Here is an 18949-nt window from a genome sequence, read left to right on the forward strand (position 1 = left end):
TAAGCTCGAGCCCCATTGGAAGTAATGGGGCTTGTGCCCACCATGCGGTGCTGTATGTTTACTGTGCACGTGCAGCGGTTACGTGCCCCATTACTTCTTCCAAGGTGCGCAAGGCTTTTTTCCGGCTTCCAGCATATTCTGGAAGGTGTGTGTGACGTGCCTGCGTATGACACGGGCGCACTGTATTAGAATATGACATTAAGTGTTTCTTTATAGTAAGATATATCAAGAATGCAGTTGGCTCCTAGAGTTTGTTCCTAAGTAGTACTTGAAATAGTCCTTGTATTTTGAAAAGGTGGCAGTACTTGGTCACTGTACAATGACTTTTAGCACTGTCTCTGAAGCTGAAGCATTGCAGGTTTATTTTTACTTCATAAGTTCTAGTGAAAGCTATTCTACAGAGTTTTAGTGAAATACATTTTTGTAGTTTCCTATCTGTTTAGTCTCTGTAGTCAACTGAGGCATGTTTCTGTTTTGAGAGGGTTTGTAACAGATATGTATGCAAAAATGAAAGTGTAATAAAATGAAACATTTGATATTTGCAGGGCAATAACGAAGACAGTTGTTTCTTCAGAACTCAGATCAGAAATTGAAGAGAACCAAAAGGTAGTTATGTGTGGTATACATGTATTTGAACTTCAGAGCTGAATGTAGATTTAAATCCAAGTCTACTAACCTAATACCACCTGTTTCCCTCAACCTCTTCCTCTATCCTGGGAAGAAAACACTCTTTTTATATATCAGCAACAACAACTTATTTGTATAAGACACAATGACCATTACAAAATATTGCAAACAACAACCGTATATTTTACTGGATTACTAGTAAACATATCTATTAGTATTAAATGATAGTAGCAAAATGTAATAGTCTACATTTTTTTTTTTAAAAAAAAGTCTCTAAAAATTTGTACCCAGCCTTAAAATTTGCTCAGGTTTAAGAAGAGTAGGATGATTATTTTTGTATAAGAATGTTCCTCAGTGGTGTCAAATGCTTTCTGTTAAACTCTTGAGCATACTGTATATATTCAGATTTTCATGTAAGGCGCTGCTTTTCTTATATTGCTGTGTATAAAATAAATCCTTGAAGAATTGGATTGAGATCTCTGACAAGTTGCAGTTTTAGTTGCTTACATTTCCTATGATGACTGACCTTTTCAACTAGAATAGGGACAGCTGGGGAATGCTCACTTCATGTGGCCCACAATATGGTAAACTTCCAGACTCTGAGGGATAGGAGTTGTAAGGGATAGCTTTTTGTAAAAAGTTGCACTTCTGCCTGTTTGTCTTGCACAGAATGCCCTATAACCGTAGACTCCAGTTTCTGTTTGTACTATAGTTGCCACAACTTGGGAGATTACAAAGAAGAAAAGCTATTAGAAGTATAAAATAAAATATTTTATAAAGTTGCTTCTGAACATACAAAATCTTGAGCAAAGTGACTCATAATTAGTTTAATCTGGATATTTCTCAGTATCTATTAACGAGCTCTTGGTCAAAGAACTTTGATTGTGTGTATTTAATTCTGCTGTATAACTAATCTCTGTGTGTCAAGCAACCTGTTAAGTGACTTTGGAGAAGGGTTCTGAGAATTAAACAAATACATAATAACTGATACAACAGAACTTGATTTTTGTATTTTAAAACTTGTCTCAGTTTAAAATTGAAATCATAAAATAATTTTTACTACATACCCATATCACTGCTATTCAAAAGAATTATAGATTCCAAAACATGGAAAAAGGTAAAAGCATACTGTAAGAAATGTCAATATTAAAGTACAAAACATCGAGCAAGCTGTCTTCCATGAAGAGTTCTTGAAGTTATGAGCTCTTGATTAGAAATGACCAATTTTCGTTCTTAGTTTATTATTAATGTCTTTGCTGTACTTGTTTCACCAGTATTTCAAAGGAACTCTAGGCTTACAGCTGGGGGATTCTGCCCTTTTTGTCAATGGACTACATATAGATCTAGATACACAGGACATATTTAGGTATGAATTCTTTGATTATTGATCCTCTTTTAGAATTTAGTACCATGATTTTTAAAATGCTAGTTTATATTGACAGTTATATTTTAAAGTTTTGTCTGATCTGTGCTCTTTCTAGCTTGTTTGATGTCCTGAGAAATGAAGCTCGCGTAATGGAAGGGCTGCACAGTTTAGGAATTATGGGTCTTTCCATGCACAATGTGTTAAAGCTAAACATCCAACCATCAGACTCTGACTATGCTGTAGATATCAGAAGTACTGCTATTTCAGTGAGTATGGGTTCTAGCAATCTAAATTGCATGGTGTGATGACCATCACAAAACAAACAAAAAACTACTCACTCCCTTTGAATATGATCTGTTACTGGATCCTTACGAGGGAATGTGTTAAAAACAACTTAGCTGTGAGGACATAGATTTGTCTCAGAGAATTTACACTTTAGCAGGTGATCTGCTGAAGTCAAGCAAGAAGTGATATAGTAGAAGGTTTAATGAAAGGGAATCTGGTCTTTACTAATACAGTGTTCACTGGCACGTTAGCTGGAATTCTGGGTCTCTGTTGAGATGTAACTGGAGTCGAATAGATCAGAGATAATTTTGTTCTAAAGAATAGAGATGTAATTCTTCTAAATACCATGTAATATGGAGAACACAGAACATAGCCTTTGTGCTCAAGACTTTCAGCGCTCAGTGAGAAAGAGCTGGACATTCTCTTTCTGCAGTACTGGGGCCCAATCCCACCCATTGTGTTAAAGCATATTGTGGTCAGTGCTGATGCTCCAGTGCAAAATAGAATTGGGAGTTGAAGGTGGTTTCTGAGTTAGTAGCGTTGCCTAGCTGCGACAAGGGAATTTATGGTTAGATAAGAAGGCCAAAGCTGTGGCGATTAGGCCAGGCAGAATTTCAGTGTTGGCATATATGTTTTAAGACAGAAATGGTGGGAAGTGTAATACTGTATTGTATTACTTTCATAGAATTTTATTCATTACTTATTGCATTGCTTTGCTTTACCATAGTAGAGTTCTGAAAAGAAACGTTGGGTGAATGGTAACCCTAATTTAGTTTGATTTTAGGATTTAGCAGTTCACACAGTAGGAGTTTTATCTTTTTCTCTCTTTTTAGTGGATCAATAATCTTGAAGTTGACAGCAGGTACAATTCCTGGCCTTCCAGTGTCCAGGAGCTGCTACGTCCTACTTTCCCTGGTGTAATCAGACAAATAAGAAAAAACTTTCATAATCTTGTAAGTCGTTCCCTGTTTTACTCTTGCTGGACACTGGATTTCTCAAATTTGAGCAATTCTGGATGTCATTTCTTTCTCTTTAAAATTTTCATTTTTCTGTTAAACTCCCTTTGAAGTTTCAGGCAAGGCAAATCATGGTAAGCTATAATGAGAAACAAAAACTTTTTGACTTCATTTTTCAACTGTATAGGTTGTGGAAAAGCCTGAGCCCTAGAAGAGGTTATTCTGAATACCAGAACATAAACCACTATGACTAGAATATCACTGTCTGGATCATAGCTGACAAACCAATGGAAGCTAATAAGCAATTCCAACCCCTGAGGCAACCTGAACTTCAAGTGGCAATGCTGGATCAAGACGTTACTCTCAAGCTTTTTCAAGGGGAGTGCCTTATTTAGTACAGGCTACACATTTGGTTGCTGCACCAAGAATCTTATATCCATAGGGCCTTCATCTTGTGGAAATTTAGTTTTAGTTATTGGGGGAAAAACCCTATCTAGCAGTTACTGACACTAGATTGGCATCTGATTTGGATGATGAAGAAATTGTACTAGGTGTTATCATAATCACATCCAATAATGACTTCACACAGTAGTTTCATATAGATATTTTCATATAGATAATACACCTAGGACCAGTCATATAACACCGGTCTTAAAGGACCTACATTGGCTGCCTATTCGCTTCCGGGCGCAATACAAGGTGTTGGCTATAACCTATAAAGCCCTAAATGGCTTGGGCCCAGAGTACTTGAAGGACCGCCTCTCTCCGTACAATCCGCCCTGCATGCTCAGATCCAGCAGGCAGCAGCTACTAAAAGTTCCAGAGGCTAGATTGAACAACACCACCAGAAGGGCCTTTTCGACCTCGGCCCCCATCCTCTGAAACGCGCTGCCTACCGAGCTCCGTTCAGCAACCTCCCTGGCCCAATTCAAGAATGAGCTAAAGACGCTTCTCTTTAGGCAGGCTTATCCCTAAGCCTCTGCCTTGTGAGCCCTTCCCCCCTCTGTTAAGTCCCTGTTAAGTCCCTTTGTTAGTTCCCCTGTTAGCCATTGGTGAGTCATCTGTGATTTGGCACAGACTATTTTTACTGTATTGATGGTTTTAATATGTTGTTTTAATAATTGTATGGATGTCTGCTGTGAACCGCCCTGATGTTTCGAAGGGCGGTATACAAATAAAGTTTATTTATTTTATTTTTATTTATTTTAAAACCTTGGTGCGGGGGTAAAATGAATCTTTGCAGGACTTCACAGCTCAGGTTCTATAGTGTCAAGAAGAAATCCCCACTGTCACTTTCTGAATATACGCTGCAGATAGGAGCACATTTTGAACACTCTTGATTTTGAGACAACAAAGAATATCAATAAGATCACACTGCTGATCTCTTTCCTAGCAAAAGTCTTGTCAGGGCAACAAAAATAATTTCAGTAGCAAACACAGACTGAAATTGGTCTAGATAATTTACTTTCTCTGAAACATCTGGAGTTGAGATGTCATAACCCTCTCTAAGATTTTGTCTAAAGGGTGCAATTAGGAATTGAGTGATAGTTGCTAAAAATATCCTGTCTCCAGAAGGGGTTAGGGAGCCTACACACACAATCTTTTGTCAAGGTAGCTGGCACCATTCCTTGTTGTACAGAGGTAATAATTATTTGATGGGCCCATGTTCTCCCATCTAGTTGTTAATACCCAAGATGGGGAAGGATCAAGAATCCAAGTAATTGTACACAACCCTCCAGACACATCTGCCATATTTTCAGGCTACGTTAACTGATACTGATCCCACACAACAGGAATAGATGGAGCTGTGGACATCTCAGCTAGAACTGTGTCAATGTTGGTGTCAAGTTTGAAGAAGATACAAGTGAAATAGAGTTTGTGCTTATAGATTTGTCATAGTAGTCCTTCAAGGTTTACTGCAGATAAACATACTTGTCCCCTTCAAAGTGTGAATCATTACTTTAGTTCTGAAGTAAAGAAATCCTGTTTGTTTTCTTTCTTTTCTTTTTTTTTTTTAAACTTTCAGGTATTCATCATAGACCCATCCCATGAGAGCTCAGCTGAATTGCTGAGTGTGGCTGAAATGTTCGTTAGTAACCACATACCATTGAGGTAATGCTGTGTTTTGTTTCTAAAGTTCTTAACTTCACCTCTGAGCCTGAATAACATTCACAACTGTGAAAATTCCTGAAAAGTAAACATTTGGCTTGCTGGAGCTTTACTAAGCATTTGGAAGAGTAGTAAGCAAATCATGCACCTTTTCCATCCCCTTTTCCCAGCCATGTGAGAAGGAAAAGAACAGAGCATTTTAGGATGTGACAGTGCAAGTTTAAGGAGGTTCTGATTTGTTTGTGAATTTTGGAAGATTAGATATGAGAATTTAGTGGGAAGGCAACAGATGCATGCGCTTGTGACTGTGGTTTCTGTGTATATGCAGTAGTACTAAGCAGAGCAACAGCATTGCAGAGTGCTTTCCCCTCTGAGAACTGGAACAAATGTAATACTGTTGTATCATGTCCCATAATCCCCTCATGCATAATCTTTCCTGTCATATGAAATTATGGCTGTAAATATCTATAGCAATTTCAGCAACAGTCAGTGTTTTGAGGTTGTTGTTGTTGTGTGTCTTCAAGTCATTTTTGACTTATTGAGGTCCTAAGGTGAACCTGTCATGGGGTTTTCTTGGCAAGATTTGTTCAGAGAAGGTTTGCCATTGCCTCTTTCTGAAGTTGAAAGAGTGTGACTTGCCCAAGGGCACCCAATAGATTTCTAAGGCTGAGTGGAGATTTGAACCCTGGTGTCTAGAGTCATAGTCCAGTGCTAAACCACTACACCACACTGGCTCCATAAAGATTATTTTCTGCCCCAAAATTTGAAGCAAGGATTTGACAATGGGTAACAATTAGTTAAGAGATGAAATTTGGTTAATATTAACCTATTTATTTATTTATTTATTTCTATAGTGCTGTAAATATACACAGTGCTGTACATACAAATGATCAAATCAATAAAAATAAAACCTGCCAATGGCATACAATCTACAAAATACATATAATATAAAATAGAATTGGTTAAAATAAGCAGGCAACAGTTAAAAACATCAACATCAGCTATCCAATTGAAAATCAGATAGATGATCACACAGTGCCTGGGAACGCTTCCCTGAACAAGATAGTCTTCAACTCAGATTTAAAAGTGGTCAAGGAAGTGATGACCCATGTTCGTGGGGGAAGAAGGTTCTAGGAGTGAGGGGCAGCAAGTGAGAAGGGACGAATCCAGGATGGGGCAGTGGAAATCCTAGGCTGGGACAGCAGACCTTGACTACTAGAACGGAGGGTATGAGTGGGAATTTATGGAGAAAGAAGTTCAGATAAATAGACAGGCCAGCCCATGCAGAGCTTTAAAGGTCAACAACAGAAGCTTATACTGAATATGGAAGGAAAAGGGAAGCCAGTGAAGGGTTGATAATAAAGGAGAAACATGGTCAAAACGGCGAGTGGATGTAATGATGTGTGCTGCTGAATGCTGAACGGAAATTAAAGGATGAAGATGAGAGAGAGGAAGCCCTGCCAGAACGAAGGTGCAGTAATCTAGTCGGGAGACCACAGAGCGTGGACCAGAGTCTTGGCAGTGGAGGTCAAGAATGGACAGATTTTGGCAATGTTGTAAAGAAAGACGCTTTGGCTGTGGCCTGGATGTGGGGGATAAAAGACATAGAGGAATCAAAAGTGAAACCAAGGCAGTGGGCTTCCTGGACCAGTCAAATAGAGGTGTTGTCAACAGAAACAGAGAAGGAGTATTGAAGGGAGGACTTAGGTGGAAAGACAAAAGCTCCATCTTGGACATGTTGAGCTTCAAACGCCGATGATGCATTCACTGAGAGACAGCTATAAGACAAGATGAAACTTGCAGTTTAAGACTGGTTGGAAAGATACAGCTGAGTGTCATTGGCATACAGATGATAGGAAAAACCAAAAGAGCTGATAAGTTTTCCTAGGGACAATGTGTAATGAGAGAACAGTAGGGGACCCAAAACAGAGCCCTGAGGAACTCCAACAGATAGGGAAACAGAGGACGAAGTCTGACCACCAGTGACTACTGCAAAAGATCTATCTGACAGATAAAATTTAAACCAATCAAGAACAGAGTTCTTGAAAGTATATCAGCTAAGAGACAGTGATCCCCGGTGTCGAAGACCACAGACAAATCAAGGAGTATAAGAACAGAGTAAAGGCGATTCACTTCGGCTTGTAAAAGATCGTTAGAGATCTTTGTGAGAGCCGTCTCTGTAGAATGCCGTGGGCAGAAACCGGACTGAAAGGAATCTAGAATGGAATTGGCTTCGAGAAACTCAAGACAGTGAGAATAAATGATCCATTCCAAAACCTTGGAAAGAAAAGGAAGAAAAGAAATTGGACGATAGCTGGACATAGAAGAGGGGTCAAGAGAAGATTTTTTTTCAGAATTGGGGAAACGAGCATGTTTAATGTCTGAAGGAAAACAGAGATAAAAGATAAAGAGAAGTGAGGGGAGAAAAGAAGGGGCTATAGAAATTAGAAGGCGAGAGATAATTGGGTCAAGAGAACAGGTTGCAGGTTTGGAAGAGTTCAGCAGCGTAGAGAGTTCGTCCAAAGAAACAGGAGAAAACACAGATAATTTTTTAGTTGAAGGTACCAGAAGATTAGTGATAGAAGACAAGTCAGGAAGAACTATCTCAGATCGGATAGTAGTGATCGTAGTAATGATGTAGTTGGTGAAGTTGGTAGGGGAAAATAATGAAGAGACGGGGGGAGGGGAAAGTTTTAGCAAGCAGTTGAAGCAGGAGAACATTGTGGGCGCCTCTCATTGGCGCAGATCAATGAATTATAGTAATTCTGTTTTGCCATAGACAGGGCGCGTGAGAAGGATAAAAGGACGGATTTAAAATGAATAAAATTGGCCCACTCTCGGGACTTTTTCCAAAGATGTTTGGCCGCTCGAGAGCAGGACCAGAGGAACTTAACAATGGGAGTAAGCCAGGGCTGAGGCCTATTCGTAGAGAAAGACACATGCACAGAAACGGGCAAAGCTGTCAAGAGTTGAAGAAAAGAGTAGAGTTAAATAAAGACATCACTGAGTCAGCGAGTCCCCAAGAGATAGAGAAGAGAGAGATGAATCCAAAGACTGACTTAGATGGTCACAGTTAACAGACTGAAGATCACAAAAATAGCATTGAGTAATATGTCAAGGAGATGGGATATAAGTAAGAGTAAAAGAAATTAAATGGTGATCAGACAATGGAAAATCAGATGCCAAGTAGTTAGAAATGACACACTTAGCAGCAAGAACTAAGTCAAGGCAGTGACCGAGAGAATGGGTTGAAGAGTTGGAATGAGGTTGAAGACCAAAAGAAGCTAAAAGGGAGCTGAAGCGAGAGGTTGAAGGATCTTTGGGATCGTCAAGGTGGATATTAAAGTCACCTAGGATCAAAGTGGGTACTCCATCCAATAGAAAAAATGTCAGCCAAGACTCAAAGTCTGAAAGGAACTGGGTAGCAGGACCAGGGGGGCGATAGATGACTGCCACCTGCACTTGTAGAGGAAAAAAGAGTCAAATAGAGTGAGACTCAAACAAAGACAAACAATAGCTAGGGGGGAAAGAAAGAACTTGAAACTGGCAGGAATTAGATAATAAGATATTGACCCCTCCTCCTTGACCCTTAGGGTAGCTTGTGTGGGTGAAAGAAAGACTGCCAAAAGAAAGGGCAGCAGTAGTAGCAGTGTCATGGGCCAGAAGCCAGGTTTCGTTAAGAGCAATAAGATGAAATGATATAGAAAGAGAAAAGATCGTGAATTACTGTCGCTTTTGAAGCAACAGAGTGACAGTTCTAGACTGAACAAAAGAATGGGAGGTGGGAGATAGTGAGGGATCAGATTAGGAGAAATGTGTGGTGCCATGGGAAGGAAAGGTTTGAATATCCTGTAATCAACAGGAGAAAATGTAGCAATGACAAGAACAGAAAAATAAATGCAGACAGTGCTTGATAACATTGCTTGACCACCAGAAGACACAAGGGATCTAATAGCTAAGGACGGATGACTTTGGAAGCCTCTGTCCAACGTCCCAGTTGCTGAGGATGGTGGAAGGGAGGGGTGGCAAGAGGCCACTGCTTGGCGTCCCAGGTGTTGCTCTGGCCATGCCCCTTTCACTGCCGGTCTGCTGCTCTTCCAGAAGTCCCAGCGTTGAGAGGAGAGAAAAAGGGAAGTTCAGCATCTTGTCTTTCTATCTCTCAGCTGAGTGTTGCTTATTGTTCCCAGAGGGAGGTGGGGTGAAGGAGTGCCTTTTCAAGACTAGAGGCTCCAGGCCACACCCTCTCACTGCCGGTCTGATGGTCTTCCAAAAGTCCCAATGTTGAGGGGAGAGAAAAGGGAAGTTCAGCTTCCTGGCTAGCTAAAATCATTATAAGCTTAACCTTGATTAAGATGACAGGAGAACTTGCTGACTGCTATAGTTTTTTGTGGGTTTTTCAGGCTATGTGGCCGTGTTCTGGAAGAGTTTATTCCTGATGTTTTGCCAGCAGACAAGTCTACATAGGGACCACCAAATGCAGTGTTCAAACATAAATCAAGGAACATAAGAGACACTGCAGATGGGCTAGCCAGAAAAATCAGCAGTAACAGAACATGTTATAAACCACCCTGGGCATACAATGCTAGCTGAAAACACTGAATTCTGGACCATGCCAACAATTATCAGGTCAGAATGCATGGGGAAGCCATTGAAATCCATAAACACCTAGATACCTTCAACAGGAAAGAACCCTGAAAGTAAACAAAGTTTGGTTACTAGTCCTGATAAACACCAAAATCAAGACCCAGCAAGTGCAAATGAAAACTAGCCAGGGTTCCCAACAAGCAATGGATCACTAATTAAATAGACACCCTGAGGCCTTGCTATTCAACAACAGACCAACACAGAGATTAACTTGTAAATCACTTCCTGTCGACCAAGGGTCACACAGTATATATACCCCACTCACTTTCATGCCAACATTCTCTGAAAATGCCAGCCACAGATGCTGGCAAAATGTCAGGAATAAACTCTTCCAGAACATAGCCTGAAAAACCCACAAAAATCTATGGATGCCGGCCGTGAAAGCCTTTGACTTCACATTGCTTACTGCTCTTTCAAATTAACATGACAAGGAAGAAAGCAGTTATGAAGAAGTGAGCACATCCTACAGCTGGTTTCTAATCCCTTTGATCACAATTCAGAGACTCATTACGATTAAGGGATGGGCAGAATTAAACCTGCCTCAGTGCCAGATTTTGGCTCTATACATAAGCCCAAATATTTCCACTGCCAGTAACTATGCACTGAATATATTACAATGTACTACTCTTTTTTTAAAAAATAGGATTGGTCTAGTCTTTGTCGTGAAAGATTCTGATGACGTTGATGGATTACAAGATGCTGGGGTTGCTCTCCTTCGGGCTTACAATTATGTTGCACAAGAAGTAGATAATAATTATGCCTTCCAGACAGTCATATCTGTAAGTAATACTTTCAAAAACTGGTATAGCTATATTTGTATATCTCAGCTCTGTCCTGAAACAATAAGAGGAAATGTTTTTTTGCATCTTCAGAATATTAATAGTCCAATGCGATTTTAGGCTGCATCAGTAGAAGTATAGTGTCTAGATCAAGGGAAGTAATAGTGCCACTCTATTCTGCTCTGGTCAGGCTCCACCTGGAATATTGTGTCCAGTTCTGGGCACCACAATTCAAAAAGGACATTGAGAAACTAGAGCGTGTCCAAAGGAGGGTGACTAAAATAGTGAAGGGTCTGGAAACCATATGCTATGAGGAACAACTTAGGGAGCTGGGGATGTTGAGCCTGAAGAAGAGAAGATTAAGAGGTGATATGATAGCCCTGTTTAAATATTTGAAGGGATGTCATATTGAGGAGAGAGCAAGCTTGTTTTCTGCTGCTCCAGAGACTAGGATCCGGAGCAGTGGATGCAAGCTACAGGAAAAGAGATTCCACCTCAACATGAGGAGGAACTTCCTGACAGTAAGGGCTATTCGACAGTGGAACACATTCCCTCAGTGTAGTGGGGTCTCCCTCCTTGGAGGTCTTTAAGCAGAGGCTGGATGGCCATCTCTCAGGGATGCTTTGATTTAGATTTCTTGTATGGCAGAAAGGGGTTGGACTGGATGGCCCTTGTGGTCTTTGCCAACTCTATGATTCTATGAAAATAGTAATAAAACAGTAATAAAACTTACAAATGTAATATTTTTATTATTATTAAACCTTTTATTTTATTAAAACAATCAGTAGCTTAAAATATTTATTAACTGGTTTTTATTTCATTGCTAGTTCCTTTGTTCTTCTAGGTCTTTAAAATCTTTGTTATTTTTATCCCTATTACAAGTAGCTGGTTTTAACTATCACTTTATTTCATTCTTGATATTTTTTTCATCATAGTTTATCATATTTTAGAGTCTTGGCTTTACAGTGTAAATTATCTTGGCTTCATCTTGGTGTCTGTTTTTTTAAATTGTTTTGAAAAATTAAAATGAAGTGAATGTAAGTAATAGATGTGAGTTCTTAACCCACCCACCCCCATTCTTTATAGAACTGCCTTAGTAAAGGACCCAGAAGTACAATTTCCCCCCCACTCCTGTTCTTCATTTTGCATTCTCTTCCTGGAGTTAAAGCGAGGGCAGTGTGAGATCAGAGAGAGAAGGGCAATGTGGATTAATATTGGGACTACAAGGAGGCTGCTGACTTTACTCTGTCCTTGTTCCTGTCTTCACCTTGCTTGCTGTCTGCTGTTTTGCTCTTGTACTTATCAAAGAATTTGTATAAGTTAATAGTTGTACTTTTACTCCTAGAAGCCCCATGTAGCATGGCCAGTTACAAAACGAAAGATTTCCAAAGTCTGAGATGTCCAATGGAAATGTTCTTTTCCTGTTGCTGTTTATACCTTGGACAAGAGTTCTTTGTGTTAAAAGAAGAGATGGATAACAGTGCTTGGTTCTACAGAGGTTGACACAACATATGCTGTGCTTATATGGTGTGGTGTCATCCTTTAGTGACCATAGCAAAGGGCAGACACTACACTACACAAACATAAGGAAGTTATCCTGAAACCATAACAAGTGTTAATTCTTCTTAGTCATGGTTTTGTAGGGGCTTATTTATTTCACCTTCAGCTCTTAATTTTTTTCTTAAGGGAGTAGTGGGCACTTAAATATTTTGGGAAATATAGATGTTGAAAGAACAAATAGTGCATGTTTCATCACAAGAATAAGTGCAAATTATAACCGAGCAGTTTTCAATATGTCCATTTTTGTAGTTGCATGCCTTCAGGTCATTTCCAACTTATGGCAGTCCTATGGCAAAGTTACCACAGGGGTTTCTTGGCAGAGATTTTTTTCTTTGCCTTCCTCTGAGGCTGAGAGAATGTGACTTGCTCAAGGTCACCCAGTAAGTGTCCATGGCTGAGCATGTTTTTGAACCCTGGTATCTAGTTTTGTATGCCAAGCTCAAACTACTATGCCATGCTCGCTCTATAGCCATCTGTACCATGTGTTTTACATATTCAGGTCAGGCTGTAGGCATTGGTTTTGCACTAAATACTGGGACATAGTGGTATTGTATGCTGTAATATGGTAGATACAGAAACTAAAAAGCTGCCTGTCATTCCAACCCGGGGAAGACATTAGGTAGGTAGATGGTAGGTAGCTATAAAAAGACAGGCTACTTCTGTCTGATTTTTTTATTTTATTTTGCTTATGATATCATATAGGCTTGGGATATGCCAAAGACTTGGAAGACGTCGTGTTGTTGGAAGAACAGAACTTCTGCATTTGTTCTTGCTTTCTTTTGTCCACTAGGAATGAGATAGTTTAGGCAAGGAGGGATTAGGATTGTCTGTCTTCCTTTCTTTCTTGCTTTTGTTTCCTCTCAGTCAGGTATCCCAAAAATGTTATGGGCAGCCAACATTGTCTTCTTCAGCCAGGGTTAATTGACTGCCCTCTGTTGTAAAAGAAAAAGAACAGGCCTAGACTGTACCTCTCTGATCTTTTGCTCTTTGATGGGGGAAGACATGCTGCAACATGTCTCCCTACCATCTTTTTCTCTTTTAGATTTGTTTTAAAAGGGTTAGTTCTATCCAATAATTTATTTCCTTAATAAATGTTCCTCCTGTTGAGGATTCTAAAGTTGTTTTTCTTTCTGCAATTTGATTCTTTCAAACTCATCATCATAAGATGAGGCCCGTCACTGACTGCAGTAAAGGCCTTTCATTCCTGTAGTAATTTCTCACAATGCATCTCCTCTAATACAAGTTTGAGCTGAGGTGAGAAGAAAGCGAGCAGTGCACCAAGTAGTTGCTGTTGGTAGTGTGAATTCAAGTATTATGGGACAGCAAAGGTGAAAGTGGGAGAACAGGTGATATATTAATGATTTCTTGAAGAGGAGGACAATAGGTTGTGTATCAGATGCATTTCATTTTTTCTCCACAGATATATAACAAAGTAAATGCAGGAGAGAAACTGACAGTGGAGCATGTGGTTAGTGTTCTTGGGAAGCAATATCCTTATGTAGAAGTTAATAGTATCTTAGGAGTTGATTCTGCGTATGATCAAAACAGGAAGGTAAGAAATTTCTGTACACTGTCTGCATTTTTAGACCCCCTCCCCAACTCTTTTTATGCCTTCTGTGATATCTGTCAACTGTTCAGTATAGTGATGAGCAGAACAGAATGCTTTTTTTCTGAATTTCACTTCATAACACTTAATTTCACTTCATAACACTTTCAAGGAACATAACATGGTAATATTCCCTGTTCTGTTTTATCTATGGGCAAAGCTGATCCCATAGTCCTAATGTGCCTATGGCTACCATGTCAAGACTTCTGTTGATGTTGGCATAGTTTTGAATTCTTTGCAGTCAGCCCGGAAAAAGCAGAAAACATGAGAGTGGCTGCATAAACACTACCCAATTATAGCAACACATACTCCCTTAAGGTCCCTTGTCATTCCCTCTGTCAGCAATACATGGAAGTGATCATTCTGCATGCAAGGCCTGCAGGGGAGCGTACTAAAGAGTGTCAAATTATATAGCCCTTGATGTTTCATAGAGGTTGTCTAACAACCTCCCCCACAAAATTAGATTTATTTTTCCCAGTCTGAAAAAACCTCTAGGAAGTATGTGTGTGGTTTCGGACAAAAAGCCTTTTTTGGGGCTTCTCCTGAAATAGAAAAAAAGTGTGGAAAAAACGTTCCAGAAGTGTCTGGACCTGATGCTCTGTCCCACTGATGATCCAGGACAGTTAAAATCAGCCAGGCAATGCTCAGTGTGTGCCCATCCCTATGCTAGAATCTTTTTAGGAGAAGGATTTCAGGTGGCAAGATTATTAGGCGGGATAGCACTAACTTAAATGTTTCGTAATCCACAGCTGTTTTTTTCTACTTCAATCCATTCCACTCACATACACCTCTCAGAGTTACCATTTTTAAAATGGTATAGGTGGGTGATTGGAATCAATTGAATCAGAAAAAATAGCTGTGGAATAACAAATACTTTAGTTAATGCTAATCATAAACATATTTATTTTTGGTAATAAAGAATTTAGATTTTTGTAAAGGTGATAAATACATCTTCTCATTAGATGAGTTTTTGGAACGCTCTTCTTGATATACAAGAAAACTAGACTGTTGGTTTACTGTATTCTGTTGTGAAATTCAACTATTCTTAGTACAGTGGTACCCCGGGATACGAATTGATCGCGTTACGAAATTTCCGGGGTACGAAAAAGTTAGATTGGAAAAAACTGTTCCGGGTAACGAAAGATTTTTCGGGTTACGAAATTCATTTCGGCGCGAAATTTAAATGCGAAGCGCGGCTAGCGGCTTTCCAGCGCTAACGGAAAGCCTTTTCGGGTTGCGAAATGTATCGGGTTACGAACGGCGCCGCGGAACGAATTAATTTCGTAACCCGAGGTAGCACTGTACATGAGACTAAATAATGAGACATTTGTAGCAGTTTGTTTCAGTTTTATTTTTACTGTTTATTCTCTTTGTTTTTTACGTTGTTTTTGTTAATCCAATTATTCATGTGCCTCTGCTACCCACTACTGCTGTTACACGTTATCATTTCTTGTTACACATTTACAGTAAAAAATTTAAAAACCCAACAGGCACAACATGTCTCTGTTGACTTTTGTGAGAAGGCAACAAGCTTTTTGCTAGAAGCTTATTGCCATCTCACAGAAACCGAGATGATTTACACTGACAAAAAAAGAATGCAAGTTTTTCCATGAACTAGCAAAAAGCTATGGGAAATAAAGGTTCAAGCCCCATGCTTGGGCGATTGAGGAGTGTCCACAACAGGTCAAAGCATATCGTATAGGCATCTTTTTGGTAATAATCTGAGTTGGAAGAAGAAAGGCAGTGGGGCTCAGACTGCATGAATTAACTGCACCTCTGAAGAATGCTTTAACAGTTTCATACAAAGTGCTGGACATAACTTACAGTTATGTAGAGAACAAGATAAGATTTCTCTCCTTTTAAGATTATATATCAAAGGCTGCTTAAATGTGACATGATGAAATATTCAGGTGCCAGACATTTGTGTTTTAAATTAAGTTTAATTTGTGAGAAAGCTATGCTACTTTGACATGATTTATTCATCCAACATATTAGTGTGTGAGGCTGTTACAATGAAGTCAGTAGCATTGGGGGAAGAAATCTTATTAGTTGTGCCATTTGTATATTTCAGGAAGGACATGGTTACTATGAACAGACAGGTGTGGGCCCTCTCCCTATAGTGCTTTTTAATGGGATGCCCATTCAAAAAGAACAACTTGATCCTGATGACCTAGAAACAGTGACAATGCATAAAATACTGGAAACCACTAGCATTTTCCAAAGAGCTGTATATTTGGTAAGTTATGTTCTTTATACTTAGCATTTCAAGGAGATATTGTAGGCTTGAAGCTGTGGGACAAAATCTAGAAATCTAGGTAGCTAGTTTTGTGTGTTAAGTGATCTTTAACTATCATAAGTATTAATCCCCCACTGCCAGACAGCAACCCATTTTTGAAATGAGGGTGGGTTTCACTAGTAGTTAATGCTATGGCAGAGAGACTTGCTGTTTCATGACATAAATCAGATTCCAAAGGGTTGCACATAAATATCACATCAAAATCCTGGGCAGGACTGAAATCCAGTATCCTGTTTTGTTTTGTTTTTTGAATCAATTACTCTTTAAAATTGTTCTTGATTTTTGTGACAGATTCTAAAATAATGCTTTTGAGCTTTTAGATCTACATGTTTTATTTTTCAGGGTGAACTGTCAAATGATCAAGATGTAGTTGAATATATAATGAACCAACCAAATGTTGTTCCAAGAATCAACTCACGAATCTTGATGTCTGAGAGAGAGTATCTAGATTTGACTGCAACTAGTAAGGCACACTTTCTGTTGTACCAATACAGAAGTTTATTGATAGGCCATTAAGTCGTGATTTGGGCATGAAGCAAAATCATAATTTAGTTTACATGCAAGAGCTGCTGTCCCTGTTCTTGTTTTTAGCACAGACATGAAGAGGAAACTGGAGTCATCCATTTCTATTTTAAACTATGCTTTGTTTCTCTGCCCAAACAAGGGCAAACTATGGTTAGCTTCAACCCAGGATCATTTTTAAGGCCATATTTGTTTTTGTGTAACCTTTAAGGTGGTGGTGATGAGGAAGAAGCACATGATAGAGTGAATATGGCTTAAGTAAAATGGGCATGAGAGAAGCAACATTTCTTCCATGAGCCATCATTGTCCCACTCTTGCTCTCCCCCCCCCCCCCGCTTTATGTATGAAAAGCATAAAAGGAGAGAAAGTAGGAAGAGGAGAGAAGGGGTGATGGGCAAAGAGTGAGACAGATAGCAGGAAGGAGAGGGAACTAAATGGACATAAATAGAGAATATAGAACATGGGAACAAGAAGTTAGGAGAAAAAGAATGTTGCTTTGGCTATGCCCACTTTCTCTATCTAGTTTTATTCTCCCTAGTCCCTTCAGGTACAGATTTTTCCCATCTGAAATAATTCTACTGACCATTATAATGGTTTTAAAAATACCCTCTTTCTCTTAATGTGGAAGTCAAGTTTATTGTAGAAACTGTCTTTCACAGTATATGGAGAAGCATAAAATATAAATGCTCTCAATGAATGTTAGGTTCCAACTGGAAACTTATACTTATTAATGAGAGAGCCCTACATTTCTCATTACATTACTGTGGCTCTTTCTTGACCTGCCAAGGTTACATTTGCAGGTTGTTGGATGCTCCAGTGCAGTTCAGTGGGTTTTACTGCAAAGAGAAAATTGGTAAATCCCTTGTGTACATAGAAGCAGTTAAGGCATGTGTGAAGGGTCTCTTTACATTACAGCTATATTGGGCAAAGGTGTGTGTCCATGCAATGAATACCTAGAACAGCGATGGTGAACCTTTTAGAGGCCGAGTGCCCAAACTGCAAGCCCAAACTCACTTATTTATTGCAAAGTGGCATATCCCTCTGGCTTTCTAGTAACAAACTCTGGCAAACTCTGTGCTGGGACGATGGCACATGTGCCCACAGAGAGGGCTCTGAGTGCCACCTCTGGCACCTGTGCCATAGGTTCGCTATCACTGACCTAGAATCTGGATTATAACCTACTCAGAAGCGTATGAAATATATAGAAATACAGAAGTATATGAAATATCAACTTTTGATGTAATTGATATAACCATGTATGGCTTTAAGTGCCCTATCTGTCTAGCATTCCTATTTTTTCATGTTTTCAGGTATCTCTTAATGTAGGGTTCTTGGTGTGTTAAATTTTCTTGCAGATAATTTCTATGTGGATGACTATGCTAGATTTACATTCTTGGATTCCAAAGACAAGACAGCTGCAGTTGCCAACAGCATGACTTACTTGACCAAGAAAGGTAAAGATATGAGATTTTCAACTCTTCTCTGTACTCATGTTGCATCTGATGCAAGTGCATGCTTACTGTTCTATTTCTATTCAGGATTCCTTTGTGTTGGAAAGGAAAAGCATTTTCTTAAAGGTTACTGGTGATATATTATAGTATTTCCTCTTTGCTAGCTTGAATCTCATTTTTGTCCTTTGCTTGGCTCCTAACATGCAACCAGTTTAGCTTGATCAAATTCTGTAGCTTGTTAGGTAAGGTGCAAGAAGATACTATAGCTAACCTTCAAAAAATGCAAGCAATGCAAGTGTTTGGACTCATTTTGTCTGCAGAAAGAGTTGAATCCATCGGCTAAATCGAGGTAGAGAGGATTTCTGCCAGTCATAGGGCCTGAACAGGCTGGCAAGAAATGCCAGCATCTGGGTGGAGTGGGGGCTGCACACCCTGACTCTGTCCGATGCTGATGTTATGCCGCACGCCTGACCAGATGGCGGCCAGTATCATGACATTTCTTTGGTGTAGCGTTTAGACGTGCTGCACCACATAAATGCCGAAAAACCAGCAAGGGCAGCTTTTTGCCGTTCTAAAAAGGAGTGGCATTTTGCTTCTTCTTTTTAGAGCAGCAAACTGCTGGATTGGGGCTGTGGCGTGTGGTTGCTGCAGCCCCAATCCACCACTGAAAGGGGTGGCAGGACACTGCTCTATCGGTCTGTTCAGCCCATAGAGCACTGAAAGGGGCAGTCTGTTCAGCCCATACTGT

The 18949-nt window shown here is 39.6% G+C and overlaps 1 protein-coding gene across 3 annotated transcripts in view; it reads left to right on the top strand.

Annotated features, from left to right (window-relative positions):
* Positions 1–18949, top strand: part of UGGT1 (UDP-glucose glycoprotein glucosyltransferase 1) — a 74392-nt gene that overhangs the window by 15710 nt on the left and 39733 nt on the right. For all 3 annotated transcript variants that reach the window (XM_089509555.1, XM_089509556.1, XM_089509557.1), the window contains exons 11-20: positions 546–606; positions 1902–1993; positions 2109–2259; positions 3112–3231; positions 5261–5346; positions 10631–10766; positions 13747–13878; positions 16004–16168; positions 16571–16691; positions 18106–18204. In XM_089509555.1, coding sequence (XP_089365681.1) covers positions 546–606; positions 1902–1993; positions 2109–2259; positions 3112–3231; positions 5261–5346; positions 10631–10766; positions 13747–13878; positions 16004–16168; positions 16571–16691; positions 18106–18204 — 1163 coding nt within the window. The remainder of the gene's footprint in view (positions 1–545; positions 607–1901; positions 1994–2108; positions 2260–3111; positions 3232–5260; positions 5347–10630; positions 10767–13746; positions 13879–16003; positions 16169–16570; positions 16692–18105; positions 18205–18949) is intronic.

The sequence above is a fragment of the Sceloporus occidentalis genome, unplaced genomic scaffold (genome assembly GCF_023333645.1).
Source record: "Sceloporus occidentalis isolate IW3139 unplaced genomic scaffold, rSceOcc1.0.p SCAF_2, whole genome shotgun sequence".
NCBI classification, from domain to species: Eukaryota; Metazoa; Chordata; class Lepidosauria; order Squamata; family Phrynosomatidae; genus Sceloporus; species Sceloporus occidentalis.